Source organism: Rhinolophus hipposideros, assembly GCF_964194185.1.
Source record: "Rhinolophus hipposideros genome assembly, chromosome: 21".
NCBI lineage: Eukaryota > Metazoa > Chordata > Mammalia > Chiroptera > Rhinolophidae > Rhinolophus > Rhinolophus hipposideros.
The window spans coordinates 30,566,578-30,579,072 of NC_138067.1; the positions used below are offsets into that span (position 1 = coordinate 30,566,578).

General features: G+C 52.5%; 1 protein-coding gene across 4 annotated transcripts in view; it reads left to right on the plus strand.

Moving 5' to 3' along the window:
- The window catches only part of GSE1 (Gse1 coiled-coil protein), a 418,445-nt gene that overhangs the window by 144,579 nt on the left and 261,371 nt on the right, over positions 1–12,495 (plus strand). For all 4 annotated transcript variants that reach the window (XM_081030562.1, XM_081030561.1, XM_081030560.1 and 1 more), the window contains exon 2: positions 10,826–11,006. In XM_081030562.1, the coding sequence (XP_080886688.1) occupies positions 10,826–11,006 (181 nt within the window). The remainder of the gene's footprint in view (positions 1–10,825; positions 11,007–12,495) is intronic.

The window sequence follows — 12,495 nt, forward strand, 5'->3', positions numbered from 1 at the left end:
ACAGCGCCGAGCCCAGAGCATATGTGATCCCGTGTTTGTTATTACGTTATTGCCGTTATGGTTATTATTCTTTCATATGCTGAATGGAAACCTCTTTGGCTGCTGAAAGATGACTCACCGCTGTCTAGCAGCACATCAGAGTCTTTTCGAAATTTTCTAGGACCTCCATTATGAAGGTGTTTTAATGTGTACGTTTCAAGTCAACGTCTGGCTTTAGGGCACAGAGCCTGGCGACGGTGGTTGGTGGCTGGAGTACTAACTCGGCTTGTTAAGGGTCCAGTGACCTCCGCCCCTGAGCCTGGAGGACACCCAAGACACAGGCGCATTCTCCGGTGTGGAGCTCAGAAGGGCCCATGGCGCTTTGCTGCTCACTGTCCCTCTGCAGGGGTTGTATTTGCAGGCCTGTGGGCACCAGCCTCCAGCCCGTTCCCGCTGCCGCCACGACACTGCCAGGCCCAGCCAGGCGGCAGCCAAGCAGATGTGACACCCATGAGGCTGTTTGCTGTGGCTGTCTTCATGTTTCCACGATCCTGTGACAGAAACCCTGCCCCGGCGTTAATTTACATGATAGCCAGTGCACCCCGACGTGTGTTTTTAAAGGGTATAATTTCTATCAACTTCAATTAGAGCTATTTTTATTTTTGTCACCCTGAAGAATTTCCCTGCGGTTAAGCTGCCATTTTTCACTGTAATACCCCTGGCAAGGGCTGGGGAAAAAAATTAATAGTCTAGTGATCACTTAGCTAATGTACTGTGAGCGCTTGATAAACTGACTGCCCTGGGTGAGACGGCGCAGTTCTTTCCGCAGTAATTATGTCATGTTCACCTGCAGCAGGCAAGGTCTCTTTGGTGGAGGTACAGGGTCGAGCTGAGACCCCACAGAGCCCAGGGCAAAGCCCCAACCCTGGCACTTACCCTCTCCTTGGAGTCTGTCTTTGCAATAATTTAAGCTCACCAGGGCAGGCTTCTGCCCATCTTCTAGCTGTGTGACCTTTGACAGGTTGCTAAACCTCTCTGGTCCACATTTGGACAGGGCGTATGTCATGATGGTTACTGTTAATAAGCCCCCTGACCTCCTCAGCTTGGGGCCTGAAGGATGGGTGGGTAGGGGAAGTATCATAACTAGTAAACAGGGCGTCAATTCACAAATGGAGGGTGTAGCCCCTGAATGGAGAGCCAGCAGCTAGAGCTCAGTGCAGACTCTGAAGATACAAGGAGGGAGCAGGGATGGGGCTATGGTGGGATGTGAGTCTGGGGTGAAGGCAGAGGCAGCCGCTGAACCTGTGAGGTTGACTTCCTCCACTTAAATCAGGCGGAGAGGCTGCCAGGCTGTGGCACAGCTACGCCGTGGACTACTACTCCTCCACAATAAAAAGGAACAAAATATGCCCAAGAACCTGGGCGAAGCTCCAGGGAACTGTGCTGGTGGATACAGCCAAAGGGTTACACGCTGTGTGATTGCATTTACATAACATGCTTGAAATGACAAAGCTCGAGAAACACAGAACAGATGAGTGGTTGCTAGGCTTGGGGTCCAGGGCAGGAGGGAGGTGGGTATGCTTATCAAAGAGTGTCACAAGGATGCGGGTGAGGAAACTTTCTGTACGGCGACTGGTGTGGCAGTGGATACGGGACCCACATACCAGTGGTAACTCTGCAAAGGACAAAATACACAGGTGGACAAGGACAGGTCAAATGGGGGAAATCTGCGTAAGATGGGCAAGTCACCCGGTCACCATCCTGCTGGTTACATTGTACTCTAGTTTTCTAAGATGTTACCCTGGGGAGAAACTGAGTAAAGGGTACGTGAGATCTTTCTGTATGATTGCTGACCACTGCATATGTGAATCTGCAAGCATCTCAACATAAAAAGTTCAAATTAAAACAAAAACTAAAATCAAGTCACATTTCTTCTTGGCTCAGACCTTTCTGGGCTCCCATCTCACTTCGAATGAGAGCAAGAGTCCTGACAGGGTCCACAGGCCCCTCTGCAGTGTGACCCCATTGCTTCTCTTCCTCCTGTCCAGCCACACAGGCCCCCTTGCACACTTGCCTTGCACACTTGTCTTTGCATGATCTGTTCCCTATGTCAAAAACACTGTTTCCCCACGCCTCCACATGGTTCCTTTCATAACTCAGATAGCTCCTCCGTTTGCTGTATTTGGAACATTATGTCAGGGCTGGGGTTACAAGGCGCCATCCCGAGGGATGACAGTCAGGGGGGCAGACATGTCACCCCTAAATCTGTGGCACTGAGATGAGGGTACTAATGAAAGTGGGCTGGGGGTATCCAGCTCCGTCTGGAGAGGAGCTGAGGACAGAGTCCAAGGGACGGGGACAGACCCTTGGCTGAGGAGGAGGCAGAGAATTGGGGGTGACATTTCCGGGAAGGGAGAGGCAGTGAGAGGGGGGTCTCATGGGCATCAACAGTAGCTCATGAGCAGACCCCCACGTTGCTTCCACCCAGATCCCCAAACCAAGCCTCGGCCCTGCCCGGGGACCCCTCATCATTTTACAGGTGGGGAAGCCAAGGCCCAGAGAGGTAGACTCACTTGCCTGAAGGCACACAGCTCGTAGGCGAGGGGTTAGGATTTGAGCTAAGCAAGCTGGTTTCTGTATCTGCCCTCAGCCCCCTCATGACACCTGGAGGGGAGCATGGAAGGTAACAGGCCCAGCAGTACAGGTGTACATGTGGGCACGCTGTGTCCTTCTGCACTCCCTCGGGGTGCCTCAGCTGGATTTAGACAAACCAGTAGGTCCTCTGCAGCCGCTCTGCCATCTGCTGTTTCTCCCAGCCCTGCCTCTGAGTCAAGGCTTGCGCCGTAGACGCCTCCTGGCTGCTTCTAGAACAGGGATCAGCAAACTGCAGCCTGTAGGCCACAGCCCACCCAAAGCCTGTGTTTGAACCGCGTATGAACTAAGAAAGAAAGGTTGTTACACTTTTAAATGGTTGCAGGGGGGAGGGGGAGGAAGAACAGTATTCCACAACATGTGAAATTCAAATTGCTGTGTCCATAAAGTGTGACGAGCCCAGCCTCACATTTCTCATTTTCATGTTGTCTGAGGTGGCTTTAGTACTCCAATGGCAAAGTTGAGTCCACAGAGACCATTTAGGCCACAGAGCTGAAAATACTTACTATTTGGCCTTTTCAGAAAAAGTTGGCAAAACATGCTCCTGCCTCAGGGCCCTCGTGCTTGCTGTTCCCTCAATCTGGGAACAAGTCTTCGTACAAAGGTCCCCTTCTCAATAGGTCCAGCCTATGGAAAATTCTAACTCAACCCACCACCCACCCTCCTTATCTCCTTTTATTTGTCTTTGGCACTTCCTACCAGCTGAGATGTGAATCTGTACCTATTTATTGTCTATCTCCTCCAACTAGCTCCTTAAGGGCAGAAATTTCTAACTTTTTTGTTTGCTGCCATATTCCAGGCACAGTGCCTGGCACATAATAGGTACTTAATAAATGTTTATTGGATGGATGGATGGATGGATGGATGGATGCATGGTTGGCTGGATAGGTGGGTGGATACACGTGAGGTATGACAGGTATGTGAAAAACCAGGCTGGGCCAAATCACGTGGCTCTTGGATGCCACATAGAGGAGTCAGGACTTTGGTAAAGGCTTTTACGCAGGGGTGTGGCAGGTTGAGTGTGGTGTTTTAGAAAGATTACCAGGCTCAGGCGTGGCTGGAAAGTGAGAGGAGATCAGTAGGCACCAGGAGGGAGGGAGAGGGGGACCCCAGGAGAGGCGGGCAGTGATTGGTCTAAGCCCAGTCTAGCTCCCTCTGCCAGCCTCCAGGAAGTGGCCCGGGGGACCATGCCAAGTTCTCAGGCGACCTCCATATCTTAGAAGGCCCTCTCCCTACACCTTGGTTGGGCCTGAGCTGAATTCCCCAGCGGCAGCCGCACGCTGTTTCCTGGCAGCCACGGGGAGGCACTCTTGCCTCTGGAAACAGTGATCTCCTCTGTCGCAGCCCCCTGCTCTGTCCCAGACCTTGTGAGGGACAGTTGGCTGCCGTAGAGACTTCCCTTGAGGGAAGAGGCCAGGGTCATGCCTTGTAAAATGTTCTCTTCGGCCACAAAAATGTCAGAAACTGGGCATGCCTGCCTTTGGCCAGTTTCTGATTGCCTGACTATCGCCGAGTATCCTGCCAGCCTCCCTGTGGCCCCACTTTTCTCAGCCACACCTGCCAGGTATGTCTCCCAAGGCTCTTAGTGCTATTAGGCACAACCCCCTGCTTGACGTACGGCTCTCAGGAGCATCACGCCCCACCTGCTCATCCCACACAGTAGGCCAAACAAGGCAGGTGACTTACTCTTTCTGTGTCTCAGTTGCTTCAGGTGTATAATGGGGCCTAACTGTTCCTGACAGTGCCCACCCCCAGGGCTGTCTAAGGCTTAAGGGGCTGGTGCCTGTAAAGACTGGTGTGGGACCTGGCACTTAGGGGGTGCTATCCATGTAGAGCTGCGACCACTGAAAACCTCGACTATTTTTGCCCCAAGCCTCGCGCTTTAGGCTCATGACCCTTCCTCTTTGGCTTGGAAAGAACCCCCAGTTTCAGCTGAACACAGAGATTCTTTGGCCCCAGCAGCTCCCATGTCTTGAACCAGGACTTTCTGGTTCTCTGTGGCAGATGGGGCTGGGCTCCCCTTCTTTCTTGAGCAGGTACAGTCATGGGCTTCCTGTGTGTCAGGCCCACGCTGGGCTGCATGAATCTTAACCTGGGCATTGTCCTGACCATCTTGCGCTGTCCTCGAAGCACCCCCTTTTCAGATGAGGAAGCTGAGGCCCAGTGACGTTAAAAAGCGCACCCAAGACCACCCAGCTTAGAACCCAGGTGGTCGCTCCCACCCAAGTTCGTGCTTTCTCTCATTGGCCATAAAACTGCACCAGGCCCCTTTGTCTCCACTGGGCTTGGCTGCTGCCCTCCTGAGAAACACCAGTACCTTTCTCTTGCCTGGACAGCCCAAGGGAGGTGCCCTGTGCCTGCTGGAAGAGTAAACAGGCTGGGCAGTCTCTGTCTTGTTCCTGTCCTCTCGGCCTCAGTTTCTCCATCTATAAAATGGGTTGGTCTTACTCCACCTGGCTTACCTGGCAGAACCATTGCAGAGCTCCAGGTGGTGGTTCTGTGCACACACTTTGCAGATCACCCAGGTGGACAGTGATTACTGTTTCCATCCCCTTGCGTAGCTGCAGTGAGTTGTCACCTGTCCAGACTTGAAGCCAGGGACAAAGCCTTTTTATTTTTCTGAGCCCCAGCCCCTGTGTCCACTCCGGCTTCTGTTGTCCTCAAGGCTTGATGGGCCTCGTGCCTCCCACCCTCACTCCAGCCCCTGAGAAGTGGGAGCACCTGGGGGGATTTGGGTGGGGAAGGGTTGGATCAACTGGAGCTGGCGACACCCCCCCCATCAAGCACTGCAGCCGGAGCACCCCTAATTGCTGTCACAGATGTGGCAGCCACCAGCCTCTCTAGCATGATCTGCTGTGTTGCACGAGCTTAATTAGTCCCTGATTACTCATTTACTGGGTGCTGTGTGTATTCCATATCTAATAACTTCCCAATTACGCCCGGTCTGTGCTGCACACTTACTAACCCTTAGTTGTCTGCTTATCGGGGCCTCTGCATTCGGCAGCTCCATCTCTCCCTGACCTGGAACCTTATCAGTCCCTTTATTGCAATATTTAGAGTTCTCTGCTTGCCATTACAGACTGTGACAAGGAATTAAGGGGCGTAAAATACTGGGTTTTGGCCTCTGATGCACCTGCTTGCAGTCCAGAACAGGAAATCCCAGCAGAGTGGATTGAGCAGCAGAGCGGTTGAGCTCTGGTGGGGACCAGGAAAGGGAGAGGAAGGACCCCCGTGGCAGGGCTGGCCCACGTCCCCTTATTTCCCTTCCAGGCAGACGGCATCAGTCCTGTGCCCTACATGTCCCTGGCAGGTGGCAGAGGTCTCTGGCCAGCCTGGGACGTAACCCAGCGGTGCCCACCCAGCCTTCCAGCCAAAGCATGCACCTGGCCATCGATGTTTGGGAGGGAGGTAGCTTTGCTCCCCAAACTTGGCTTCTTACCTGCGCCTGATTTTTCCTTGGGGTGAAAGAAAGGTGATGCTGTGTTCTTATGTGCCTTTGGGGGTTCTGGCGTCTCGTCTTCTGTCTCCTCCAGTCTGTTTCCTGTCACATTCACGCTCTGGGTTCTAGATACTTGTCAGGACACAACACTGGCTTGCACCTCGGCTCTGACTTTGCCTGGCTGGGTGACCTTGGGCAGCTGACTGAACTTCTCTGTGCCTCAGTTTCTTCCTCCACAAAGGTATTACTTGACCATTGTCTAGAGGCAGAAACTGAGGTCAGAGCTGTCATGACTTCCCTGTTACTCTTACATAGTTATGCCAGCAGCAACTCAGGACTCAGTCCCAGGTCTGCTACATTGGAAGAAAGAGAAGATTCAGGGTGTTCAGGAAAGGGGGGGAGCACACACCCCAGATCTTACCCTCCTGACTTCAGGGAACCCTCGATTGTCTCAGAGTTCCAGCAGTTAACAAGGGGCCTAGAAGGCAGCCCTGCCAGCTGGGGCTGAAAGTGTGTGAGGCCACGGCCGTGAGGCCTTCCCTAACACACACCCCTCTGGGCCTTTTGAGGTTCCCCAGCCACTGTGCCCCTTTGACTCTTATTCCTGATGCTTATGTGTCCCATCATGAGATCAGCTGCCATTTCTTGAGCACCTACTATGTGCCAAGTGCTTGAACCGAAACAGCTTATCTAATTCCCTCCACCATCCCGTTGGGAGGCAGGCAGTCACTGTATTTTCACTCCCGTTTTGCAGAAAGGGAAACTGAGGCTGAGAGAGGTTAAGTCACTTTGCTAAGGTCTCCCAGCTGGGCAAAGTGGCTGTAAGGAGGCTGAGAGATGGAGACTGGCTGGGTAGCTGGGAGGGAGCGGGAAACAGGCTCCAGGAACACCCACCAGTCTCTGCCAGAGAGGCTGCTGGAGAGAGAAATCCTGGGCCCTCTGTCCAGCAGCCTCTGGGCTGCTGTGGACCCTCAAACGGGAACTTCCCTGGTTTTTAAAAATACATGGTTTGCACATTATAACATGGATGAGCCTAAGGAGACATGATGCTGGGTGAAAGAAGCCAGACACAAAGGGCCACATATTGTAGGATTCCATTTACGTGAAATGTCCAGAACAGGCAAACAAACAGAAAAGACATTGTGGTTGCCAGGGACCGGGGGAGGGGGAGTGGTGAGTGACTGCAAATGGGTGTGAGGTTTCTTCTTGGGGTGATAAAAATGTTCTAAAATGGATTCTGGTAATAGTTACACAACTCCACAAATATATCAAAAGCCATTGAATTGTACACTTTCAATGGGTGAACTGTATGTCCAATAAAACTTTTAGAAAACAATAGAGCAGAGGTTGTCAGATGTGGGGATCTCATGAACTAATGCAGTTAATAAAATCAAACCAGGCGCTAACAACATGGCATGGTGGTCCTCTTTGGAGCAGGGGATAGTGTGTGCCTTCTCCCCCACTTCACCCCCACGTCCTGAATCTACCTTGAGTCTATGCTTAGAGACCACTTATTCCCTGGAGAAAGTGTAACACTGTGAGAGCTCATTAGGATATCCAGTGGTGGGCAGCCATCCCCTTTTATGCTAAAGAACCCTGGGAATTACCCCCCCTTTTGGCCTTTCCTCATTAACTAACACTCTAAATGCAGTGGCCCTGGTCCAGGGAAATAAAGAGAACAATAGTGTTTACCTCGCTCTGTCCTTGGACCCCATGAGCTCTGAGATGCTGCCACTTTCCGGGGGTAGAGGGTGATGGGGAAATATATGTCCCAGGCCCAGTCCTAACAGTACTTTAAATTAAGACCAGCCCTGAGCTTGGAACTTGTGGCTCTGCTAGAGAAGACACTGTGAATGTGTTCGTACAAGCGCCTGCTTTTTATTAGACATGAATTGTTGTAAATTCGGCTTTGAAGGGTGAGGAAAGGCAGCTCCTGCCTCCGTCCAATGGTCTTTCAGACAACCTTTGCCTCCCCCTAAGATGAGGCTAGTGTGAGATAATCCATATTCACAGCACTGCATTTTTGTGGCAGCCTTGCCCATCCATTCATGTTGACCAAGCCCCCAGCACCGGAAGTCCTGGGCACTGCTGACAAGTGCAGGAGAAGGAGGGTGAAATCCTTTTACTTCCAAGGAGAATCAAAGTGGGGGGAAGAGCTAGGTCAGAGGAGGGACTGGCATCGGTCCCCTCGGGTTTCTGGCCGCAGCTTGGCATGCAATGGTGCTAGCAAACATTTATATTTGGGCTGGGTAATATCCTAGAGTTTTACAGGTTGTATCAGTTATCGACTGCTGTGTAACAAACAGCTACCAATTTAGCAGCTTACAATGCATTCATCATCACACAGCACTGCTGGGTCCTCTGCTTAGTGTCTCATAGGCTGCAAGTCAAGGTATTGGCTGGGCTGCACTCGCACCTGGTGGCTGGACTGGGGAAGGACCCATCTCCAAGTTTTTCTGGGTTGTTGTGTTTGTGTGTCTGAGGGCTGCTATGAACATTCATATACAAGTTTTTGTGTGGACACACATTTGTGGTTCTTGTGCATATCTCTCTGGGAGTGGAACTGTAGGGTCATAGGATAACTTTATTGTTCACCTTTTGAGGAATCTCCAGGCCATTCTCCACAGTGGCTGCACCATTTTACAATCCCACCAGCGGTGTAGGAGGGGGTCACACACTGCTCTAATGTATTTTTGATTAGTTGCCAACACTTAGTAATAATGAGAGTACAGCTTTTAAAAATGGATTCCCTGCCTCCTCTTGAAAAATCAGATCTGGAAAGATGGGGCTCAAGTAGCTCCATGCAACCCCCACTGGTGTTGAGTGGGGCTGCCTTGCAATCTCACCCACCCAGTGCATGGTTTATGGTTTACCCTCCTGGCCCCCATAGGGATGTGTGTTAGAATCTCTTGTTCCTCCTGTCCCTCCTCCCTTTTAAAACCTGTTCCCTTTGAAGGCCTCATTCAAATTCCACCTGCTCCAGGAAGCCTGCCTGGATTTCCTCGACCCTTGGGGAGTTCTCCCATTCTCAAACTACTGTAGTGCTTGTCATCTGCACTTCTTGCCCAATAGTATTCTCTCTCCCATCTGCTGCTACATCTGCTTTAAAGCTGTGTAGCCCCGCCCCTGATTGCTTTGTAACAGCCAAGTTTTTTCCCAACTGCTTAGGTTCAAATCCTGATAGTCCTGGAAGGGTCATCCTGTGACTAATGGCGGATGCAGCAACTCTGTCTGGCATAGTTTTCCAAAATGATTAGGGCAAGGTTGCAAGAGCAGCTGAAGGCTGCCAGGGTGGGGTCTGTACAGGGCTCCAGGGTCTCTGCCATGCTGACGGCCCCTCCTGAGTCTTGAGCAAGCCAGTGAGTGAATGAATGACGTGTGCTGGGCCAAGGTGCCGCCTTCTTCTGGCTCCAGCCTAAGCCGCCAGCACGCCTGTGGGATTTGTGGGGGCTGTGGTCTGGGCAGTGTCACCATATGGATCCCATAAATTAAAGCATTCCCGGAAACAAACGGTAAATTTATCCGTCTTTCGCATGGAGGGCTGGTGGAGCCTGTGCTCGCCCAAGGAATTCTGAGCCATCCATCTCTCTCAAGCACTTTGGTTTTATAGCACTCCTGCCCCCCGCCCAGAAAAAAAAAGAAAGAAAAGAAAGAAAAAACTGGATCAACATGAAGTTGCTTTTCTATAGCCATGCTGGCCCTAGAGCTCATAATCAGGAAGTGAGAGGACACCAGTCCTTGGGACTGGCCCCCAGGGAGCTGCAGTTAGTTGTTTAGGCCCTAAAACCCATGCAGGAGCTTAGCTCACCCCCTTGCCCACCACGGGGTCCTGGCCTCCTGCCCAGACCTCTGGGTCAGAGAAGAGAGCCCAGGATCTGAAGCCCTGCTGACCTGGGTTCGTCCCGCATTGGCGTCCTCAGACTCCTATTGCCCTTCTCTGAGCCTCAGTTTCCCCAGATGTGAAAAAGTGATGGGACAGCCAGGAACAGTCATAGTCATAGAGACAGAAAGTAGAGTGGTAGTTTCCAGAGGCTGAGGGAGGGAGGGAGAATGGGGCATTAGTATGTAATGGTACAGAGTTTCCATTTGGGATAAAGAGAAAGTTCTGGAAATGGATGGTGGTGCTGATTGCTCAATATCGCGAAGGGACTTCATGCCACTGAATTGTACACTTAAAAATGGTCAAGATGGGGTGGCCGGTTAGCTCAGTTAGTTAGAGCATGGTGCTAGTAACACCAAGGTTGCTGCTTTGATTCCTGCATGGGCCACTGTGAGCTGTGCCCTCCTTATAAAAAAAAAAAAAGTCAAGATGCTGTATTTTATGTCCTGTATATTTTACCACAATTTAAAAAATACAAAAAAAAAGGGTTGGAGGTAGTGACAGAATGGCTACAATGCTGGGTGAACTGAAGATTAACTAGGTTAATCTTTATAACTGACTAGTAGGTAGTTATTACCAACTTCCATGCAGAGCTGAGGGGGCTTGGGTAGAGCTAGGGCCTGCGGGTAGAACCCCAGTGCCCAGCGACCAGCCTGGCATCCCTGGGCAAGGTTTGCTGGGCGGGGAAGACACTCACACTGGCTTTACTAGGGACCAGCTCTCCACCGCATCGTGCCAGCCAAGCTGAGTCGCTGACTGCAAAGGCCAGGCCACCCTGGGGGAGGAGGTCTCCAGCAGCCCAGGGGGCCCACTCACTGGGCACCTCCAGGAAGGCACGACCAAGACTCACCATGTCTACTCTCCTGTCATTCCAGGTCACCACTGCGTCTCTCGAGGCACCGCCTGTTGTCCAGCCTCCTGCCCGGGAGCCCGAGCCCCGGCTGGACGGCCCCGCAGAGAGCCTGCTCAGAGGCTCCAAGACCGCCCAGGAGCTGGGGCCAGCTCGGTGTCAGAAGAACAGCCTGGATGGAGCCGGACCGGACCTTCCGGGCACAGGTAAGGCCAGCTCTTTTGTATCTCTGGAAACTGAAATGGAGTGTGCTGCCCCTGGCAGGGAGGGGGCCCCCAAAGCCAGTGCAGGCTCAGAGTTCCACCCATGGGTGCCACAGTCTGGTGGAGATGCTAGGAGCTAAGTCTCCTGTACCCGAGTTTGAATTGTTTTTCATGTTCCTTCTTGATCCCACTCATCCTTTTTTTCTCAGACGGCCTGTTTGTTGTACTGTATTTATTTATCTCTATTTCTATTGTATGCACTCATTCATTCTAAAAATGGTGTCGTGGAGACCCATGAACCCACTACCCCCCCAGGCACTAGACTGTTCATCGACCTTGGTGCTCCACCCCACAAATGGAACCACCGTGTCGCGTCTGCTTTTCCTGTGGCACCTGTGTTTGCCTAAACATCCTATGGCCCAGTTTTCCTGTTGGTTAGAACTCTGTGTCCCGGGCCTGGCTCCCCTCACTCAGCGTTGCAAGGTGCACATGTGTTATCGCAAGCTGCCGTCGCACGCTCTTTTTCTCTATCATGTACTATTCTGACGTATGGCTCAATCCCTCGTGTACTCTCCCACCCCTGGCACATGGATGGCTTCTGGGTTTTTCAGTTGTGAGTGTGCCGCGTCATGGCACGTGTCTCTTGTGGGTGTTACCCTCAGCTGGGCCAGAGGGGATGAGAGCATTCGGCTAGGGGAAGATACTACCCACTGGTTTCGCGTGTAGACGTTTCACTCCCACCTTACTAGCCGTGGAGACCGTGTCCGCCCATCTTGGCACCGTCAAACGTCCTCACTGTCCAGATGACAGAGAGGCTAGCCCCCTTCCTGAATGAGGGGCCTGAGAGTACGGATCCTGCAGAGTTGATTGTGGGGCTTATGGACCCTGGGCTGGGGGCAGTGAGTGGATCCCAGGTCGGACGCTTTGGCTGACTTTGGCATATGGCAGACACCTGTGTTCTTACCTGGGAGGGTCCTAGAGCAACCCCTGGGGCCATATTTCTGTCAGCAAGACCCCTCACAGTGGGTCTCTGTGTGTGTACTGCCCCGTCACTGCCCCCTGAGAGGACTGAGTCCCAAGACTCCAGCCCGCCTGCCCCTGTGCCAGCCCACTGGGTGGGCAGCTGTCTGAAAGCACTGCTTGTTCGAGAGATGGGCCAGAGCTGGCAGTAGATAGGCTGGCAGGTGGGGGAACGGTGGGGGGTAGGGGTTGAGTAAGCTGGCCAGCTCTGCCCCCTTAGGTCCTCAGGTCTGGGGCTTCCATCTGGGACATCCATCTCCAGGGCAACCCTAGTACCCCCCTCTTTTTCTCTGTGACATGGACTCACAAAGGGAAGGGGCTGGGCTTTGGGCCAGGGACGATCCTGCTGACCAGGAGCTTATGGCCACGCAGCCCTCTGAGGGGCCTCCAGACCCTGGCAGATGGGTGTGGGATGGTCAGTTAGCAAAGAGGGGTCTGTGGGTGGTGGGCAGGGATGCTTTTGGGGGAGCCA